Below are 22,731 nucleotides of genomic sequence, written 5' to 3'. Positions count from 1 at the left end.
CTGAATTAATTTTCTGTTCATTTAATAGTACTCCTTCCAGTAGCTAATAAAAAGCTCTAAGTCGGTCAGTGTTACTATTGTGAAGAGATTAGTCAACTTTAGCATTGGAACAAATAAACAGTTAAATCTACTTTGAGATGAGCTAGTAAGCTCTTTGAATCGTGATTGGTGTTTGTGTCATATACAGAAGGGCAGGTTTTGGCTTTGGACTCTGTCGACACAGACAGCCAAGAATCTGGAAAACAAGGTGATCAAAAACAGCCTCTCATTCATTCTTGCTCTAGAATTTGTGATGGTATTATAATAATATTCACTGTAGCAAATGAAAGATTTGCTTATTTCAACAAACAGTTGTCTGTGTCTCCATGCTTCTCACTGGACAAGGTTTGCTTAGTGCATTGTTACTGAAATATCTAGAAGTGTGCTGTATTAAAGGCCAGGAGTTGTTGCTGTGGTGGGTGGGAGTGGTGACTACGGAGACATCTCTGTAGTGCATCTTGGTCAGATGCATGCTTGCTTCCCTTGTACTTTGGCTAGGCTGATGTGCCACTAAGCTGGTGCTGACAGATCCCAACTGTTAGTATGGATGTGGCACAGCGGGAGCAGAGTTGGGTGGCTTTTCACCATGTCAGAATGTGCACAGAGCAAAGGGTGTCATCTTGAACTGTGATGTATGAATAGTGGTGTGCCTTAAGGCATTGCTTCTGCTTCAGTGGAAGTGTCCTGAAGGAAAACATTCTGACAGCAGTTCCTGTCTTGATCCTTCTTTGCGCTGTGGCTGACAAAAGCATTAGGTGGGTCAGCTGAGGAGTCAATCCCTGCCAGTACAGAAACAAAATAAGGAAAATTAAGTAGAAATAGAATAAAATGAGAGTTAAAAACTGATTTGCTAGGACTAAGATGGCTCTGGGGCAGTTTTCCTACCTCTAATGCATGAGGTAAGTGAAAAGTGTATCCTGAGAGACTTAGCAGTGCTCAGCAGTTTTTTCATTGCAGATTAAATAGGATCATCTCGGTCTCTAGAAGTATACTTAGTGACTTCAGTTAATAAGTATCTGTGTTGAGAAAGCTTCAGTTTCAGATCATCAGTGATGATTATTTTAGGGTTGCACCAACACAGTGGTGACCTTATCTATTTTATTGCTTGTAAACTTGCCTTTCACAGCACATTAGAAATAGGCAAGTTGAATCATAATGTATTGCAATATCCACCGGCTCTAAAATATATCCCCTCTTCTTGAGATTCTTACAGATCTGAAGCAGAAGGCCTAATCTACAAGTAATCTATTTTTCTGATTAGTTTTTCAAAATTTGAAAGTTGAAGTTATAATGGCTGTGTGCATGTACATGTGCAGGACTGCGGGACTGAAATGACTGATTAATAGTCTCCATATTTGTTTCATGCAGTTTTCTGACTGGATCTAAAACACAGCTGCATAAACAGATAGAAAAAGGGTGAAACAGGAAAGAACTTATTTAATTAGCATTGCCACTGAGGGAGAGACTTGTGAACACTGCCTGTGAGCAAACGGGGCCTCTGAACTGCCTGTGTAATAATAGTTTTTTTAAATCTGAAAGTAAAAGCTATTGGTATTTAAGGTTAGGGGAAAACCAGATTCTTTTTTTTTTGTTTTTTTAATAACCTCATCCAACCCTTCCTGTTAAATAGATGGTCTTCATTTTGAAGGGTGAACAGGTGAAAATGAAAAATATTATTTGGTTTTGTTTTCAGATCTGGTAGTTGTGTGCTGGGACTTACAGAATCACAGAATGACCTGGGTTGGAATGGACCTCAAGGATCACGTAGTTCCAACCCCCCTGCCTGGCAGGGCCACCAAACTTCTACGTTTATTAGATCAGGTTGCTCAGGGCCCCATCCAACCTGGCCTTGAACACCTCCAGGGATCCTGGCCATCCACAACCTCCCTGGGCAGCCTGTTCCAGGGACTCACCACTCTCCTAGTAAAGAACTTCCCCCTAACATCCAACCTAAATCTTCCCTCTTTCAACTTAAAACAGTTTCCCCTTGTCCTGCTATTATTGTCCCTTTCAAAGAGTTTACTCTCCTCCTGATTATAGGTTCCCTTCAGGTACTGAAAGGCTGCAATGAGGTCACCTCTCAGCCTTCTTTTCTCCAGGCTGAACAAGCCCAACTCCCTCAGCCTGTCTTCATAGGGGAAGTGCTCCAGCCCCCTGATCATCTTTGTGGCCCTCCTCTGGACCCTTTCCAACAGCTCTCTGTCTTTCTTGTACTGAGGGCTCTGTACTTGGACACAGTACTCCAGATGGGGCCTCACAAGAGCAGAGAGGGACAATCACCTCCCTATCCCTGCTGACCACCCCTCTCCTGATGGAGCCCAGGATACAATTTGCTTTCTGAGCTGCAAGAGCGCACTGCTGGCTCATGTTAAGTTTCTCATCCATCAGGACCCCCAGGTTCTTCTCTTCTGACCTGCTCTCAAGGACTTCTCCTCCCACTCTGTACAGGTGCCTGGAGTTCTTCTGGCCCAAGTGTAAAACCTTGCACTTTGCCGTGTTGAACCTCATTAGGTTTACCCAGGCCCACCTGATTAATAACCTGATTAAGACCCACCTTGTTAAGTAGAAAAACAAATTCTTTAACTCTTATTTTATTTATTATTGATATGCCTGTTTGTGTCACGTGTATCATGGAAAGGGTTAGTTAAATGCATTTAAAGGATTTGAATTTAATGCCTGTTTCTGAGTGATATATTGTCCTAAAACTAAAGATTGGTGTTTCTGTAGCAATGTATTGATAAATCCATATACCATAATATAATTTGGTATTAAGCTTAAGGCGAACTGAAACTAGGGAGGTCTGGCAGTAGAACTTGAAGCCACTTAAAAACCACTTGATTTGGTTTTTCTTTTCAGGCTGCAAATGATACATGGTTGTCAAAATATTTATTCTGGCTTGTGGTCCTTCTAAGTAAATTTATGTTGACAGCTTTTTTTCTCACTTTTATTGTGGGGATTGATTTATGTTTATCCTGCTCAGCTTCTACAGCTAATGGCCCTTTTCAATTTCAGTTACTCTCTTACATGCAGATATCTGTCAACGCTGTCCTTTCTGTATTATCTTTTTAAAGGAAAAAAGTCACTTTTCCTGTGTTCTTAACTCTTCCTGAGTGCTGTTTTCTCTGTTGTACTTTTCTTAGAAGATTCAAGTTGGCATACTATTGTAAGCTGCTTTCCTGTTACCAAGAAAACAAAGGTACTGCTGCAAAAGATAAATAAATAAAAAGCAGTATTTGGTTCATGCACCTGCAATGATACTTGGATTTCTCACTTCATTTCCCTACATCAGTCTTCATCATGGTTGTGGATGGGCGGACTCTCCCACTCATGCAAAATTACAAATTTCAGAGCAACATTAAATAAATAAATAAATAAATAAATAAAATAGAAAAACAAAAAAACCACCACCAACAAAAAATACCAAACAAGCAAAAAACTACTCAAACTTCCCAAACTCTCAAAATAGTATTTAGTTTCAGAGTTCTTTGTATGGTAGAGTTTCCTGCCTGTAAATTTGTGTTGGCAAAAATCATTTATCAGCCATGTCTGACACTTAATATTGATATATGTAAGTAGCAGAGGTTGTAGTATGGGTTCTGGAGGTTGTATAGTGACTGTTCTGCTAGTCCGCATAGCAGTAATGCTTTGTGACTCATGAATTTCTTAGGTTCATGCACCTGATATTGTCAACACAGAGCTTGAAAACTGAACCTACAGGGAATGTTTTTGTGAATCACTGGAAAGAAAAACAATGAAATGCTGTGAAGTCTCTGTGACAGCTATGATTCATAGCTCCTGATTAAAGCAATGCAGGGCATGTCGTGCAACAGTATACAGACAGGACCTTTGATATGGTAATACAGGAATAAATTATCCAAGGAGATATAGTTTTAGTGGGCTGTTGTTTGGGGGGCTTGGCAGTTGATTTCAGAAGTGTTTTTTTTTTTTTTCTTTTTTCTCCTTTCTGAGCTCACTACTTTGTATTCTACATCTGACAGTTTCCCTATGTTTCTTTTTTCAGGAAAAGCAAGGACAGTACTTGTATGTGCTGCCTGTTTCTATATTGGAATAGGAGCTGAGAAGCAGAGGACATGTTGGAAACAATTGGTAATCTCCTTTTTTTTCTTAATTATAATTTGCATCACTGTATTTGTCAAATGTATTGTGCATAACAGATATACAGTATTGGTGTATACAAATGAGATGGGTTTTATGACAAGTACTTGGCAGTTTTTTGTTTGCTCTTAGTATTACGAAACACAAGGGTGTACCATTATTTATTTAATGTATCTATTTTTTTTCCTAGTTGTCTTTTTTTTCTAGTCTTTTTAAAAGATCTGTGTGGAAAAGACGTCTTATTATTTTGAGGGGTATTTATGGTTGTTTTTATTTGCAGTTGCCTCTAGCCACAATTCCTGTACTGAATTGTAATAAAAAGTGTTCACTTTATTCATTTATTTATTTTCAACCCAGTTATTAATGGGGAAAAAACAACAAAACAAAAAAAGCAAAAAAAAACCCCAAACCATCATATTATTTGCCTTCAGCTTTGTACTCTTCCTCTGACTTCATAAATCATTAAGACATGTGTGGTTCAGTTCTGAATAAAAACCCTTCCAAACCTCTGTAGTTTGAAAACAAGAGGTATTTAATAAAATTTGTTACGTACTTTCAGTATGTCTGTTTCTAAACTGCCACTGACTTGAGTGAATGTTGCTGCAGATACACATCGGGCCCTCCAGGCTGTGGAGCGCTTACAGGCAAAGCTTCGGGATCGAGGTGACATCGCAAATGAGGAAAAACTGAACTTATTAAAATCAGTGCTGCAGAGTCCTCTGTTTAATCAAATTCTCAACCTTCAAACTTCCGTTCAACAGCTGAGAGATCAGGTAGGAAAATTAGCCTCCCAGATGCAAGAGAAAAGTTGAAGGTGCAAAACTGTGTGTGTCCTTTTATATGTTGAGTATTGAAATTAAGTAACCTAAATTAAAGATCTGATTCAAAGGTCTGGAGAACAGAGGAGGACACACCTAGTGACATTTTTGGGCTTTATGATTGTCCCACCATACACAGAGTATACATACTTTTTTTTTTTTTTTTTTTCATGTATGTGCTTGGAAGTTGCTGTGTGCACTGGATCGATTTCTGTCACTGTTTCTGAAAAGGAAGTAATGTGTTCTGTCCTTTAATTCTTTCCTGTGGAATACTGGCTTTGGAAGAAGATTAATTTATATATTTTCTTTTTATAAGAGATCAAAAGGAAACAAGGTGACCTACCTCCTTTCTTCTTGCTCATGAATTTAAGTATCACTTTTCTGCCTTTTTTCAGTGTGGGTGAGAAAAGGGACATCTTATTTTTATTGGCATAATTGTGTATTATTATTACTTAGTTTCTTCACCAACAGAATAATAATTAAAGTATAAAACATAATTCAGTAGCTGAATTAGCTAGCTAGCGTCTGAGCCGTACATCTTGCTGTGCAAATAATTTTCTGTTGATTGCTGTAAACTGGGCAGCTACAGAATTGTGGAAACATTGAGGTTGGAAAAGACCTCTGGGATCATCAAGTCCAACCATCAGCTGATTATTATTTGTTATTGTTATAACCCTATAGCTTGCTAACCTGCTTTTCATGTACAGCCAACACCCACAGAACTCTTACTTGTTTTTTTAAATGTAGTCCAGCCATGTGACAACTTAGTAAATTTGAAGTGATTAAAAAAGTTGGTGAAAAGCTCTTCTGAGAGGTTCTTTGAGGCTCTGTTATTTGGAAACTGACATCTAAAACCATACAGTTAATTCTGTAATGATTGTGGGTATGTACTGTCAGAAACAAGATGTGCCTGAAACACAAACATGTGTTTGCTGAAAAGACAGATTATCACTTATTGACATTGTTCTTGTAGTTAAAAAATCTTATTTTTCTAAATTCAGCCACCTAAAGGAGTCACAGCCAGTATTCCATAGTTAATTTCAGGTGTGTATATAAAATAAAACAAAAATTATCATTTCACCTATAGCCTTAACCGCTTAGGTTTATTATCTGTGCAGAAAATTCAGTGGCCTGCACACATACCCCATCTAACTGATAGAACTAGTTGTATGTGAATTTCTTGATTTATACTTGTATAAATAGCTGAACATGCAATTACAAGTTTTTGTTCTCAAAGTTTGGTCATCTCTTTAGAATGCGTTCTTTTTCTTTCTGGTTCTTTTTCTTTCTTCCACTGTAAAGTGAGATTGTCTGTTTCTTCTGTGCTTTATTTAAATGCTTACAAGTAATGTTGAAACAAGACAAAGAATAAAATAATGGCCATTTCAGCAAACTAACTCTGTTGGTGTTTTCAAAGCTGCAGTTTTGTTCAGGGCCGCTTTTTGGTTTTCTATTTTGTAGCAGTTGTGGAAAGGCATTGTGCTCTTGGAACTCTTAAGTTAGTGAAAACAGCAGGGCTTGTGAAATGGTGTTAAGTAGTGCAATGAGTCGTTGTTGCAGTATCTACCTGCTGCAGACTGAGATTGCTAAAATGCTCAGGTGTGCAAACAGCTATCCTAAAAGTTGAACCAGGGTCTGTCTGTTAATGTAAGTTGTAAGTGACAGTTTGTTAAATTGTTAATGGGCTTTTAATTAATGTATGAGTTTTTAAAGACCTCCAAGACTACTGCAAAATTCTCAGGAGAAGACTCTCTGCCAGGAAAGTATAGGTGTGAAAGAGAAGATGGGAGCAGAGAAGACATGATGGCAATTAATTTTCTTAATTGAACTGATTCATTGTGACTGTCCCAGCAGAGATTTGACTACACTGGTAGTCAAGTGAGGCTATACTGCCCACTTTAGTAGTGGCTCATAGTCTCATAAAATTTGATGTATTTCTGTCTTGAGGCACAACATCTGGAATCAGAATCATGGTTAGAAAAGACTACTAAGATGATCTAGTCCGACCGTCAACTCATCACCACTTTGGCCACAAACCCATGTCCCTAGATGCCACATATAAACTTTTCCTCTAAGAAGAAATTTTTCCTACCATCCAGCCTGGAAGGTGTAAAGATAACTGTGAGTCCACCTTCTGTTTGTGTAGCTCTGGAAAATGACCTGGCAATTTTGTAAACATCTGCCATGTTTTCCTATAGATGTAAGTACAGAGTTCTAGCATTCATATACAATTCTCTCCCCCCCGCGCCTTCCCTTTTTTTTTCTATATAAGTGATCATTTAAACATCTAGAGAAAATCTGAGAAATTAGCATCTCTGTGAAGATACTTCATCAGATTTGCTCTCTCATTTACCCTTAAAGCTTCTGTGTATTAATTGGGAACTGATTCCCTTGTCCCCAAAGTGGTGTTGATTGCCACACAGCAACATCCACCTCTCGTCTCCTAGATGAGTCAGGGTCTTATTGCAAGAAATGCCTCAGAAAGCAAACTTTTAATGAAAAACAAAGAAGGGTTCAGACAGATGGTCAAACTGTTGTCCCCCAGAACCTGCATACCCTTTTCCACAGAGCTCCTCTCCAGCAGGTTGTCCTCTAACTTGTTCTGATGCATGTGGTCTTTCCTGGTTATTCTTCCCCAGCTGCATGACTCTACACTTGTTCTTGCTAAACCTTACCCAGTTCCTTCTTATCCAACTCTCCAGTCTATCCAGGGTCTGAATGACAGCATAGCCTTTTTGGTGTGTCAGCCACTCCTCCCAGCTTTGTATCATCAGCAGACTTGCTGAGGATGCATTCTGTTCTTTCATCCAAGAAAAAGCTTGTTCAGAGTTGTTTACCACTAACGCAGTATTAGAGTACTTCAGCCTGGTGTTTTCATCTTCTTTCATGCTCTAGGTAATAACTTACAACCTGTCATCATCTACAATTTAAAAAAAATATATATTTATTTTTAAATAATATTTCTAAAGTCAGAAATTGGGATTCATCATATTTTTAAATGCTATTAACTAGCCATGATGTTTCATGATAAGTTGGAAGAACTCTGGTGCATCCATAAATGCGTTGTTACCAATCTTTTTCAGGTAAATATTACTCCTTCTGTGCATTCCACTGCTGAATTCCCCCATCTTCTCCACCATGGTGCGAATGTAGGGTCCTTACCACATAATGAGTCATATTTGTTGGCTCAGCAGAATGGCAACCCAGCAAATGTACTGGAAGCATCAATGAGATCCATTACTCCACAGATTAATGGGAAATCTTCTAGTGATGACTTTGAGCAACTGATCAGAAGTATGTCCCAGGTAACCATGTTTTCTGCTAATACTGAAATGTGGCAAATGATAACATACTTCCTATGAAAAGAAAACCAACAAAAATAAGCTTTTAAGGTGAGAAGGAATTGGTACATGAGAAAGCAATATTGGATAAGTAGCCTTGACATTGTTTCTGCAGATCCTGTCCTTAGCTAGGCAGTATGACACTGATAGACCTGAATGCTGTTATCTTTCTATGGTCATTGTAGGACCGATGCACATATGCAGGATACACTTTGATAAAGCATGCTTTTGTGTACATAGCTTACTAAAGCTAAGTATTCTGTGTCATTGGAAGTGAGATGAAAAATTCCTCTTTGTGGTGTTCTATAATCTTACTATGATTCTGTGGTAGTATGTTAATTACCTCAATGATTGTGGCTGAGAATGGCCATGCATCTGTTTTGGATTTTTTCTAATTAACTTTTGAAAGAGCTGGATATGGGAAGTCTTCTGCTGTTTTCCTGGAAAGCCTTTTACACAGTTCTACTTTTTCTTTGAATTCCATCCTTTTACTTCTTGACCGGCATAAAAATTGTCTTGTACCCTCTGAAATTGTACAGGTCTGACTTTCCTAGTTCTGTCACTCTTGAATCAGAGCTCTATAATGAACTCGTTCTTCCTGATTTTTCCTCTTCTGTCTCTCAAATCTTTTATAATAGTTACCACTCTAATATGATAGATAGAATTCAGAATAGAAGAACTGTGTTTCTGTTACTAGCTTTATGAAACCTTGTCCAACTGTAGCAGTCAAATTGAAAATTCATTTAACAAGTTGTTTACCACATTCATTAATTCTGTTTTTTGACGTTTTTAATCTCAGTACCCTTTTTTTTCTTCTGCTGGACAGGGTCGTCCTGTTGAGACAATTGAGCTTATTAAGCCTCTGAGTGGTGGCCTGGGCTTCAGTGTTGTGGGACTCAAGAGTGAAAACAGAGGAGAGCTAGGAATATTTGTGCAAGAAATCCAGGAGGGAAGTGTGGCACATAGGTAAGATTATAACTGAAATATTTTACTGTGCCAAGTGTTACTGCCACAATACAATTGAGTTTGTGTATTTGTGGTTCCAAGCATGTGTTTCACTTGGCACTCTGAGCCATGCAGCCTAGCGTTGCTCACTACTGCAGCTCTTATAATACTGATCAGAAAGGTCCTGGTAACAATAAATATTCCAGAGCACTCTGACAAATGGTTCAAGTTTCCAAGTAAAATATTATGTGTTAAAGCTGAAAAGTATGCTTTTTTTTTTGCTTTTTTTTTTTCTTGCTTTTTTTTTTGGTTTGCTTGTTTGTTTTGTGAATGTTTTTGAGTATTTGTAGTATAGAAGCTGGTGTAATATGGATTCTTTTCCTCAATTCTGCCCTTTGTTTTGTAAAGCACTACCACTTTAGGACACTGAAGATGTGGCCAGTGTCCCTGCTGATGTGTTCTGAAACAAATAGAAGCAGTGAAAGATGCAGAGGACAACTTGTCTGTGTAGGCTTTATGCAGTTCATTTGAAGTGGGTCTGGGGAAGGGCTTGGCATGTAGTTTTACAGTAGTGCATCCTTTGTCAGAAAGTGAAGAATTATTCTACAATTTATTCAAGTCTCTTTTTCTCATTTAAAAGGGATCTATTTCAATATATTTTTTCAGTTTTTCCCTGTGCACCTTCCCCCCCACACTATTTTTTTGTTTGTTTGTACAAAACAAAACTAGTTTCCATAACATCTTGATGGAAGTGTGTTCCAGTTTATGGTTTGAATATTCAGAATGGATGCACTGAACAGAGTAGAGTGGTTGGTCTGTTAAGCAAAAGGCTCAAATTTGAGAATAAACATAAATTCCCAGGCTATGGTTGGAAGTGACTTGAGATGTAATATGCTTAGTCTCGGATGGAGGTGCAGGGAGAAGAAAGCTAGCTAGGGGGTAGCAGCCAGGGGAGAGTGGCAGAAGGATTAGCTTCAAAGGAAGCAATCACCAGGGTGCTGCATCAGCTCCTTTTAGCAGAACTGCAGGGAAAGATTAAAAAGTAGTTGAAGTAGAGAAAAGGATATTAAAAGTACTGGAAAACTGACAAAATATTATAATTACTGTGGCAACATTTTTTGATTTTTCTTGTTTGGTTGGTTTGTCACCCCCCTTCCCTGTTAATGCATACATGACAGAGATGGAAAGCTGAAGGAAGCAGATCAAATCCTTGCTATTAATGGACAAGCCCTTGATCAGACAATTACACATCAACAGGCTATCAGCATCCTACAGAAAGCAAAAGATAATGTCCAGCTAGTCGTGGCCAGAGGCAGTTTTCCTCAGCTCATCAGTCCTGTAGTTTCCCGGTCTCCATCTGCTGCTAGCACAGTTTCAGCCCATTCCAACCCGGTGAGTATACCCCAGATGTCTGTGTATTCAGTTCTGGGTGTGTATGTACTTAGATAATCTAATATTTTGGGATTTTTTATTGTAACCTGTATATTTTTTCATCTGCAAGTTTTTCTTCCAGGTATCTTCGTTGCACTTTGTTCTGTGCTAAGAGGAGAAAATACTTAGCCTTACTGTGGGAATCACAATATTGGCCGTATTCCTTTTTTCCATCTGCCAAACTGTATCTCCATCATTGCAAATACAGCATGTTTACATTCCTGTATAAAGTTCTGTTTTAAGATAACAGTAAACAAGATCTCTCTTTCTCTCTTCCCTGCTGTGTGGGCAAAAGAAAATTTCTGTGGAACTGCATTCTGATCTGCACAGTCAGCTCAGTGGATACTTCTCTGCTCCTTTGTTCTGTTATAGCAAAGGAAGCTATCAAAATGCCATAGGTGGGAGCACACTTCAGGGATGCACTGAAATCAGATCTGCTGCTTTTGAAAGCTTTTACACATCTGGATGAAGAGAAGATAGGTCAGAAACATAGTAATGCTGTGCCTCTCCCTCATATCTTCTTCATGTAATACTGTTACATTTTTGCTTCCCCCAAGAGTTATACCTTTGAATCTCACTGTTCACTTATCTGTGAGTCCTCTTTAGGGCAGTCTGTAATGAGAGGTGTATGGTGTATGTATAACTCTTTCCTGTCAACACACAGGGTAGGCCTGCTTTCTTGCAGTATTTGTATTGCATACTTCTTTCTTTTTGTGATTACCTCAGTGTTTCCCAAACATCTTCTGCCTCGTGAAAAAATGCTCCTTTTAAACCTGCCACAGCTTTTTTTTTTTTTTTTTTTTTTTTAATGAATGTTTTTTTCTTGAAGCCTTCTTTTTTGTTTGGGATTTGGTTTGGTTTGGTTTATCTGAAGAATGGATACAAAAGAAGTATCACGTGGCTTCATATTTGCAGTATCATGATTTATTCAAAAATAACACTTTATTTTTGAGGTCCTTCCTGATGGAACACCAGATGTGGTTTTAAATTTTAGATGAGTTAATTATGTGATTTTTTCTTAAACTAAACAATACCATAAACATTCCAGTCATCTTTTCAGTACTGTACTGTGTGAACTACCACCTCATTTTAGAGCAGTCATACTTCTGCCACAAAATTATGCCTACAGTCAGAGTTAGTTCATTGCAGTGCTGCTGACATCAGACAACTCTGAAATGTTTGTTCACTACACAGTGAGAAATTCTGTTAATACATAACTTGCAATACCTACTGCTGCATTTATTCTTTGTCTTTGAATGGGGTTTATACTTTCTGATGTGTTTTGACTGCCAGTTTGAACATGCACATATTTGAAGGTTTTATTTTCCAGTTCTTTGGGATTTCCTAAAAGCAGCAGTATTATTTATCTCAGTGACAAGGAGGTGGACAATCATAGATAGATTGTCCATAATTGTTGCAAAAATTCTTTCAGCAATCATGTTCATGAGTAGCTAGACCTTCTTAACTGATGACAACCCACTTAACCAATGACAGGATGTGTGGCCAAGGCACAAAACTGTGCTGTGGGAGGTTCACACTGGACATTACAAAAAATTTGCCATCATAGGAGTGGTCAAACACTGGGACAAATGTCTTAGCAAGATGCTTCATTCCCAGTAATTGTTACTGTTTATGACAGATTTAGATAATGCCCATGTTAATATGTTATAACTTTTACTTATTTCTGAATAGTTCAGGCAGTTGGACTAGATGATCTTCGTAGGTCCCTTCCAACTGAACTCAACCATTCTATTGCCGACCCCTTTTTCTACCTTTCCTTATTTGAAGACATACCTGAGGAATAAGAGAAGATATTTATGTTAATACATAAGTCCTTATTTTTATCATTTGCGAATTTTATGTGCTTTTTTTCTTTGAGGTTCACTGGCAGCATGTGGAGACCATAGAGTTGGTGAATGATGGCTCAGGTTTAGGATTCGGGATAGTTGGTGGAAAGTCAACAGGAGTGATTGTTAAAACCATCCTCCCAGGAGGGGTAGCTGATCAGGTAATTCAACCAACCTTTGTATTTATCATTCAGTACTGTTTGAAGTTTCACATTATTTTTATGCTCATACTAAATACTGCTAGCTTTTTACTCTGAAGTGTAGGAAGGAGAGAATACATGGTGAAACTTATCTTTAGTAAAGGTTTATTTGGTGTAGGGAATCTGTGTGTTTGAATGTAAAAGTTGGATTAGGCTCCAGATCACTTTCTCACACTTCTTGTAGGTTTGGTGCTGATGCATCTAGACCTCTAATTCTTTGTTAGGTGACTGTCTGTGTAAATAAAGAACGTCCTAGATATTTTTTGAGAAATTTCTAGTATGGCATTAGGTAATACATTTGTCTTCTACCATGCTATGAGGATGTTGACTTGGTATTCAAGTGGTCTCTAGTTCATACGTATTAAAAGTTACTAAAGCTGTATAGTCATTCCCTAATCTTATTATTTATGTGAGAAATTGCAGGGTGGTTACTTCATTATTTATTTTTCCCATCTAGCATGGGAGATTGTGTAGTGGAGACCACATCTTGAAAATTGGTGATACTGACTTGACTGGAATGAGCAGTGAACAGGTGGCACAAGTTCTGAGGCAATGCGGAAATCGAGTGAAACTGGTAATTGCAAGAAGTCCTGTTGAGGAACCACCTCCACCAGCAGTCCCACCAGGTACTCCAGTACCCATCACGACACCAGAGAAACAAGTAAGCAACTATAAATATACTTGTGGAAAACCTATACTTCAAACATAGTTTTATTTTAACTTCTGTTTGAGTGTCTTTCATTCTTATGTTCTCAAAACTCAGCATTTTTATTCTCAGTAGCAGTGTTTTTTATGTTACTGTCTGGGAGGTTTTAAATGTTATCAGTCCATGTTGCAAGGAACTGCATGCTTGAATCTTTCTAGGATGCAGGGTTGGAAAAGATATGACCTGAATAACTTCTGGATTGATTAACCTGTGGACTTGCTTGTGATTTTGCAGTAATACTTTGGAAAGTGTGGAATTTTTTTTTTTCTTCAGAACATGCTGGTTCTGTAGCATTTCACTATCAACTAGTATTTTTTCTCTTCAGAATCATTTTCATTTCCATGTCATCAGTGGACAGGCTGGAGAAGTGGGCCTCTGAGAACCTAATGAGGTTCAATAAGGCCAAGTACAAGGTGCTGCACTTGGGCTGGGGCAATCCCAGGTATTTATACAAACTGGGAGAAGAACCCCTTTGAGAACAGCTGTGTGGAGAAGGACTTGAGGGTTCTGGTGGATAAGAAGCTGAACATGAACCAGCAGTGTGCGCTTGCAGCCTAGAATGTGAACTGTGTTCTGGGCTGCATTAAAGGAGGAGTGGCCAGCAGGAAGAGTGAGGTGATTGTCCTCCTCTGTTCTGCTCTTGTGAGGCCCCATCTGGAGTTCTGTGTCCAGGCCTGGGGCCCCCAGTACAAGAAGGATGCAGAGCTCTTGGAACAGGTCCAGAGGAGAGCCACTAAGATGGTCAGAGAGCTGGACACCTCTGCTGTGAGGAAATGTTGAGGGAACTGGGCTAATTTAATCTGGAGAAGAGAAGGTTCTGGAGTGACCTCATTATAGCCTTCTAATATTTGAAAGAAGCATATAAACAGGAGGGAGAATGACTTTTAATGAGTCTGGGTAGTGATAGGACAAGGGGGAATGGTGTTAAACTATGCCAGGGGAGGTTTAGTTTAGATATTAGGTGGAATTTTTTTGTTCAGGGGTTGGTGATGCACTGGAACAGGTTGCCCAAGGAGGTATTGGATGCTTGTGCCACTCCTCATACGTCTTCCCCTCTAGACCTTTCACCATTTTTGTAGCCCTCCTTTGGAATCTCTCTGATAGTTTTATGTGGTTTTTGTATGGTGGTGCCCATAACTATGTACAGTTGTCAGTGTGTGCCAGTGCAGTGTAGAGTGGAACAGTCAATTCCCTTGACTGGCTAGGAGTCACATGCTTGGTGCACCTCAGGGTACAGTTGACCTCCCTGGATGCCTGAGTACACTGTTGACTCACATTCATCTTGTTGTCAACCAGGAACCCTGAACCACTTTTGGCAGGGCTTCTTTTCAGTGTCTCATTCCCCAGTTTTCATGTGTAGCTAGGGTTGCCCTTTCCCAGGTGTAGAATCTGGCCCGTGCTTTTGTCAAACTTTAAAGCAGCTGGTGATTGCTCAGATGTCTGATTTGTCTAGATCTCTCTGCAAGGCCCCTTCACCCTCAGTGGAGTCAACAGTTCCTCTCAGTTTAGTATCATTAGCAAATAATCAAAAAACATTCTAGTCCTACCTCAGAATCATTTATAAGATGTTAAAGAGAAGTGGCCCTAAGATGGAGCCCTGCTAGTGACTGAATGCCAGCCTGATGTAACTCTGTTTACTATAATCCATTGGGCCCAACCTCTCAGTCAGTTGCTTACCAGCCACATTAGGTTTTTGACTATCTGTGTGCTGGACATTTTGTTCAATAGGATACTGTGAGAAACAGTAATTTGGACCTTCCTAAGTAGTTCCCCTAGCAATCTGGAATCTGCTCTCCATATGATCAGGGTTGAGGTTTTAGTGACAGTTTTCCTCCTATCACCAAACAAGTCCTCCATAAGGACAAGGACAGAGATCTTTCTTAGTGTCTTAGAAGTAATTCATCAGTATTATCTTCCTGGCTGGGTGGTCTATAGAGGATTCCCACAGCTGTATTGTCTTTATTTGGTTGTCTCTTAGTCCTTACCCAAAGGCTCTCAACTTTGTGTAATCATTAGCTGACAGCTCTATACAGTCTAGCCCTTCTATCACATATGGCAGCACATACAGTCTCCGTTACAAACCCACTGGTTCTCCTCCTCTGCCTATCCCTTTCAGAAAAGCCTGTAATTGTCCATCAGAGCACACTAGTTGCAGGACTCTTCCCACTTACAACTGTAACATCATAGCTCTGGACTGAGTCAAAGCTTCTCTCTCAACTGTTCTTCATGCTGCATTCACTGGTGTAGAAGCATTTCAAATGTGCTTCATTGTACCCAGAGCTTTGTGGAGTAGACTGACGCATCTCACTAGAATGCGGCCCCTCTGATTGTGGTGTGCGATCTGAGAGCTTATCACCAGCATTGTAGGTGTACTTCAGCTGCTCTACTGGTCTCACACACCGCCCCAGCCCATAGGCTCATCTCTTGCCAGCTGGGTTTTATCCTCTTCCCCCTTCAAATCTATCTCAAAGTCCTTTGTAGTGTTTCATTTTGTGTAGTTATAATCAGATACAATTAAATGTGAATATGTGGAATATGAGACAAAAAGGTGCTTCTGTGCCTATGAATAGATAAAATTTATGCTTTGGAAAGAATTTTTCATTGTACTTTTTCCTGTTGTTTTTCTAGATATATTCTTGTTAGATAGAAATTGCTTTTCAGATATATCAAAATTAAAAAGAAGCTGTCTTTAACAATTCCTTGCATGACTGACATTGTTTTACTTTTGTTCACTGTAATGGGATCTATGGAGAAGAAACAGTCTGAATGAGTATAAGGTTAACTAAGAAAGTTAATTTTAACATGCACACTTTCAGTCATGCTGGGTTCTCCTGAGAGTTGAGAGTGGTGTCTCTCCTGCTGTCTTTGCAGCACTGAGGCATTAGACCATGGCTTTCCTGCAGATAAAATGAATAACATATGATTTTTTAGTTATCTGTAAAGTGACTATTTGAGAAAGGCAGCTGAATTTTAGAATTCATCTGTATATATTTCTTCAACATTTGCTTTTATGTGGTTACAGAATGAGGCCAGTTGCAGGATATGTAGAATTTGTAGTATTGAGGAAAAAAAAAAAAAAAAAAAAGCCTCCAAGGGGCCTGATTTGTTTGCCACCTTCCTCTCCATTTCATTTGCTTTTAATACCTTATCCCTAGTACACGATTCCTGGCAGGAGAAGACTGTTTTAAAACTGCTTTTGTCTGCACAAAGTATTCTTGAAGGAGGGAGCACTCACTTAATGATGCTGCAAGCTTCATCAATTTCGATCTGGGCATTAAACATCAGTGAAGTGAAGATGATGATGAAACACCTTGCTTTGACTGCTTCTTCCTTATAAAAATATAGTGACTGAAATCTGTGTGATGCTGTTGTGGCTAGTAGTGACAGCATAATGTTCTCCCAAAATTGTAAAGAGGTCGTTAGAGCAGTAGAATGTTATTTGTCCTCTGACTGTGTTTTTAGATGGAGTTTTTGGAAAACTGAACTCAGAAGTCAGATTAGCAATCTGCAAATAGCATCATAGCTCTCCTGAATTATCATTTCTGGGGGGAAGGAGGGGTGTGAAAGAAGGAGAAAGCAGGGCAGCCCATCTGTCATGCAGAAGAGACAACATGAGATAGGAATACAGCAGGTTCATTATAGATTTTTACAGTATTTATGAATAGCTATTTCAAATATATGTGTAAGTACTGATGTCTGTATAAACACGTAGCCATACACTGACATTTGTTCGCTATGGAAGTGGATAGTGAGTACACACTTTAGACAGCTGAAAGACAAAAATTTTATGGGGGAAAAAAAAAAAGTGTTGAGAGTAAGATTTTTAAATTGTATTTTGTTTCCTTTCATTACTAAAGCATTACCACTGAAATATGAATTTAATATGCATTGTCCTGTAATAGATACTTTCATTAACAAAAAATAAATGAATTCTTTGCCATGTTATTCTTCATTGTGGACGTTCAGAGGGATGCAGTAGGTGTTAGTGGAAGTTGTCATTATTTCGCTAAGTGGAACTTTAATTGCTGCTGTCTAAAAAAGAAATTTAAAGTCTTTCAAAGAATAAGAAAAATAATTGCCTCAGTTAAATAGCTTTAATTCTGTTTTAAACTTGTGTGCATATCGGTAGTTATTGGGAATTTGTAAAAATAGGAAAAGAGTTTATTTATTTTTAAGAAAATAACAGTCTAAGATTGGTTTTTAAAAGGTCCAGAGAAGCTGTAAGTTACATTATATGGCATGTAAAAATGGTTTCTGTAACTTAGTGTAGAAGAGGCTTATTCAGTTCTTTTTCTTTTTAGTCATCAAATGATTTTATAGTCTGAAGAGTAATATCCCAGGGGCACTGAGTTGGAGAACGCATGATATGTGTTGCTTTAAGATTAAACATGTTACCTATACTTCTCTGTTAAGAGCAAAAATAAATTTTGTACCTGTTTTGTTTTGTTTTCCCCTGTCCATGTCTAACACTAAAGACTTTCTGTTTTTCTTATCAGAAAGATGCTTCTGTTGATAGTTGTGAAGAAGGAGAGAAATTTAACGTGGAACTCACTAAAAACATCCAGGGATTAGGAATAACTATTGCTGGTTACATTGGAGACAAAACATCAGGTAACTGTAGATTCCTACAGTCTTACTATAGTAAAATGTAGCTGCATTAAATTTTGATGCAAGTATCTTTACTTTTTGGATAATATTTCTTAAAAATCCTTAATTGTCTAATACCTTTTTAAAGAAAATGGAATTATTTTCCTTTTGAAAGAAATTCAGTTTAGAAGTAATCAGTTTTTGCTAGAAAAACCCAAGTTGTTTTTTGTTTTTGTTTGTTTGTTTTTTCTTTTTAATTAGGTATTAACTTCACTTTTGTCTTAAGCTTGTGCTGATTTTGTCTTCAAAAAATATTACTAATATGGATTGAGGCACTTTTATGAACTTTTTTATATGAATAATATATAATATATTACATAATATATATAATATAATATATATAATATAATATATATAATACAATATATTATACAATATATTATATACATAATATATAATAACATAATAATTATATACATTATATATTATAATATATATAATATTATAATGTAATATTATATATATGTGTGTGTGTGTATGTATATATGTATATATATAATGATATAACATATTTAAAGTAACATGTGTAGTATTAACTAGCAGATGTAAAATTCCTTTCAGTGACCTCTGATTGTATTCAGTGTTTGTTATCTCTTGGGTTGTTACAGGTTTATGTTAACTTATTAATTGGCTCCCAAATTCACACTATGAATAAATAAGTGCATCCGTGATCATGTACAGTTGTGTATTTTTTCTTTGTAATTTCAGCTGCAATTTTCAGAATAATGATTCAGAACTCTCTGGTGCCTCCCTAGAATAATATGGCAAATGGAACACAGTTAAGAAGGGACAGTTTTCAAATATGCCATACACATTCTCAGTGTACTGTGGTTATGATTCTTATCCGTATACATATTGTTAGGAAAATTTATGGGTAGATATATTGCATATTACTGGCGTAATTAGCTGCCTTTGAGGAGCTGAGGCAATTTAAACAAACTATTCTGTGAGTTAGAATGGTCACGGTTGATTTAAGTATGCTTTTTAGTATCTTCCAGTAAAACTTTTAAGAGGCAAATAAAATCACAGAACGTGTTATAGATGTCAGCGTATTTTAGATGAATAGATTTTACTTTATTACAGTGTATGTGACTGTATTACAGTACCTTCACACCTTAGGCGCTAATTGAGCACCCTTAATTTTATGATATAACAGGTAAATAACAGTTTTATCTGAATCAGTGATAAAACTGCTGGACAGTGAAGAGTGTAGTTAAATCTTTAACTTGAAAAATAACAGCTTGTCGTGTTACTATGCAGCTATTACAGGATATAAAAATGCTTGGTAACTAGGAATATGAGCCATTTAATTGTTCACAAAACCTAGGAAAACAAACTAATAAAAACCAGAAACCAATTGTCATTCTCAAAATTTAAACATACTTGTCTTACTCTTCATAAGCTGAGTATGGTAATTAGAGCAAACCAGAAATCTGACCCTCCTCATTGCTAAATTTTGTTATACTGAGGCTAAATAAGGTAAGTCTTTTGGTCTTTGAAGGCACTGGTATATCTTGACAGCTGATAAAACCCATTTAGAGGGCTGTGACCATAAGACCTGCTTTCATACCAGTTCATGCTAATATTGATTTTGTATGTAATACCGCAGACATCTATGTAGGATGTCCAGATATTTTCTCTTTACTGAGATGAAGTTCTTTAAAATTTTTCCATGATTTTATTTTATTTATTTATTTATTTTTCCCGAAACTGATTCTTCTTTCAAAATTGCTTTTGGGATTTTTTTTAATTAAACTTTCCATAGTTGATTTAGATATCTTTTTCTTCTGATTCAAAATCAGTAATTTTCTAAACTGGATTTATTCTGAGAGTTGGGTTTTTTTTCTGCTTTTCTCTCTTTTTTTTTTTTTTAGTTGGATCAAGTAGTGATTTACAGCTGTGATGAAAAGTTGGTCTGAGCAAACATTTTAGTCCTCCTTGTTTTAGAATATTCTGCATTTACTGACCCAAGCACATAGATTCTTCAGCATACTAAGTATACAGAAAATACAGAATTCACCAGATTAGTGTTTTCAAACATAATTTTCTGCCTTTCAATTTTAGATCTAACCAAGAAAAAGAGATTTTATTTATTTATTTTTTTGTTTGTTTTTTGTCAGTGTTGGTTTTGGCATTTTGATTAAATTAAACTAGAATTTTTATGTTATTTTTATAGAAACTAGTGGGAATTTGGAGTTGTGAGATTTTTATTCGGGTCCAATGCAAGCTAGCACTAATGAGAGTCATCTTTTAGGAAAATAATAATATATATGTTTTACTTAAAGCATGTACTTTCTTGTTTTTTTTTTTTCCGTATCTCACCTGTAGATTGTAATTTCTTTCTTTCTTTGCTGTTATTAGTAGTAAATTAATTGTATTATTCGAACTTTTTCTTAATGTGTTAGTTAATGTAAATTGCTCTGTTTTTTCATACCAGAACCTTCTGGAATCTTTGTGAAAAGCATTACAAAAGGCAGCGCTGTTGAACAGGATGGCCGAATCCATGTGGGAGATCAAATTATAGTTGTAAGTAAGCAAGGAAATGAAAATGCTTGCAAAGCTCTGTACATACACAAGTTGTTAAAAAAATGCTTAATAATACTTAAAACATTTAAGCCTGTCACTGAAATGGCCAGTCCTGTTTTAAATGAGTATTCAATTATATTAGCTTACCAATTTTGCTACATGTAACTCACATTATTGAAGGAAACCTGCTCATATGCACTTATCAGTAGGACCATTTAAACTGGTTAGTGAAGGCAGAGTTTCAAAGTTTGTTACAGATTATGCAACTATTTTCAAAATGATTTTTGACATGTGTTATTCAAATGTTAATAAGAATTTAAACCTTCAGAAGAAATATTTTCATACCTTAAATCTGGACTTGCAGATAGTAAAGGCAAGACAAACAACAGATTACAGTCTCTCTCCAAGTAGGAATGTGCTTTCATGTTTGTCAGTATATACGACATCTATAATTATTTAAATGTTGAGCTCAAATAGCTGAAACATATCAACACTAAGCTTAAATTTTTCTGCTGCTGCAGATGTAAAAGGGGAAAAGTTTGGTTTATTTAGATGTAGAGGGAACATTAAATAGTCCTGGATTATTTTTCATTACTTTATGTTTAGAAGGATGCCAGAGTTGGAAGAAAGGCAAGGAGGGCAAGAAAATGATTAAAGGTGAAAGGGGAGATATTTTTTTTTTCAGGAGGAGTTACAATAATGGAGTATGTATGCCATGTAGATAGTCCCAGTTACTGGGGCAAGGGGCTGTAATGTGGCTTAAAGGTATTTCAGAAATTACTGGTTTGGAAGAGTGAAATGGAGAAAAAGTAAAATAATACAGAGCTTGCAGAAAGAAGAATAAAAAAAGTTGTGTGGAGCCAGTGGGATGAAACTGAGCCACTCCAGAGTGCTCAGAAAACAAAGATGAGTTAATGAGGTAAAATATCCAAAACTATATTCATTAAAATACCGGACTATAAATAACAACTGCGCAGCTGGTACAGTGCTTGATAGAGAAATTAAACTTAATTTTGTTCAGTAAAAGACTTCCCTGTGCTTGAGTTTATTTGAGCCTAGAGCTTGTTCCTGTTACAGTGAATGAATGTGTTCCTCCTCACCCGACTCTAGCTAATTGTCCTGACTATGGCTGTATTTATTTGGTTTATGTATTATTTATTTGGCTAATTTATAAAACTTTTTCCCCAAGTAGTTCCTACTTGAAGGTGGGGGTGTTAGAGCAGTCAGGCGGGCTGTATGGGTTGCCTGTTTCTTTTCAACTCACAGAGCATGTCTGCATGGCCTCCTTGTGACAGACACCCAGAGTACTTCTCTCCACTTTGCTGTGGTGTTGGTTGGTAGCTAGCTAATGAATGTTCAAGTGAAAGTAGTTAGTGTATTGAACATTTGTATGTCTTCCAGGTTTTTGTTCTTGTTGTTTTACTTGCTTTGTGTTCTGACAGATGGTGAGCACCAACACTGTTGCTTTACTCTGGACATTTTATACCTTTCTGCTAATAAGCTACTTAACCCTGCAGGTGGATGGAACAAATCTTCAGGGTTTTACTAACCAACAAGCAGTTGACGTTTTGCGACACACCGGACAAACAGTTCGGCTCACTTTGATCAGAAGAGGGCGTAAGCAGGAAAATTATATTCAGCCCCAGGAGGACTTCAGTGCTGCTGTTGAAAGGGACTTAACGTTACAAACAATGGACAGTACCACAACCAAAGGTAATTATAAACAGTCTTAGCTTAAATTTGGCTTGAAATATTTTCCTTCTTAATTACAAACTGGAAATAAAGTTCACTAAATTCATTTTCAGTTGCTGTTACTTGTACTGCATGAGTGGAAAATTTGATCTGTTGCAGATTCATTATTCTTTTAGAAACAGTGGTATTATTTGCTACATTTTCAAAGTTAATATTGAAAGCTCTGCACTTTGTGATGAGCTGAAGTCCTTCAACACATAAATCCTGTAGATCTTTGAATAGTAAGTAGGCAGGTAGTGTTTTATTCATGTCAAAGAGTGATAGCAGCATTGGAAAGAAAGCAGAGATACTCTCCACACTGGGAAAACCTACTCTTGATTCCTCTTACTGCATCACAGTCTTGAGGTATAACAGGAGAGGCTT

The 22,731-nt window shown here is 37.3% G+C and overlaps 1 protein-coding gene across 1 annotated transcript in view; it reads left to right on the top strand.

The window, feature by feature from the left end:
* The window catches only part of MPDZ (multiple PDZ domain crumbs cell polarity complex component), a 92,000-nt gene that overhangs the window by 3,980 nt on the left and 65,289 nt on the right, over positions 1-22,731 (top strand). Inside the window, 10 exon segments of the mRNA XM_032441256.1 lie at positions 4,061-4,146; positions 4,762-4,928; positions 8,057-8,278; positions 9,141-9,280; positions 10,438-10,651; positions 12,570-12,698; positions 13,195-13,398; positions 17,940-18,054; positions 20,528-20,616; positions 22,134-22,329. Of these exon segments, the coding sequence (XP_032297147.1) occupies positions 4,131-4,146; positions 4,762-4,928; positions 8,057-8,278; positions 9,141-9,280; positions 10,438-10,651; positions 12,570-12,698; positions 13,195-13,398; positions 17,940-18,054; positions 20,528-20,616; positions 22,134-22,329 (1,492 nt within the window). The 5' untranslated portion in view covers positions 4,061-4,130.

Source organism: Coturnix japonica, chromosome Z (genome assembly GCF_001577835.2).
Source record: "Coturnix japonica isolate 7356 chromosome Z, Coturnix japonica 2.1, whole genome shotgun sequence".
Classification (NCBI taxonomy): domain Eukaryota; kingdom Metazoa; phylum Chordata; class Aves; order Galliformes; family Phasianidae; genus Coturnix; species Coturnix japonica.
This window is presented reverse-complemented; position numbering and strand designations above follow the sequence as displayed.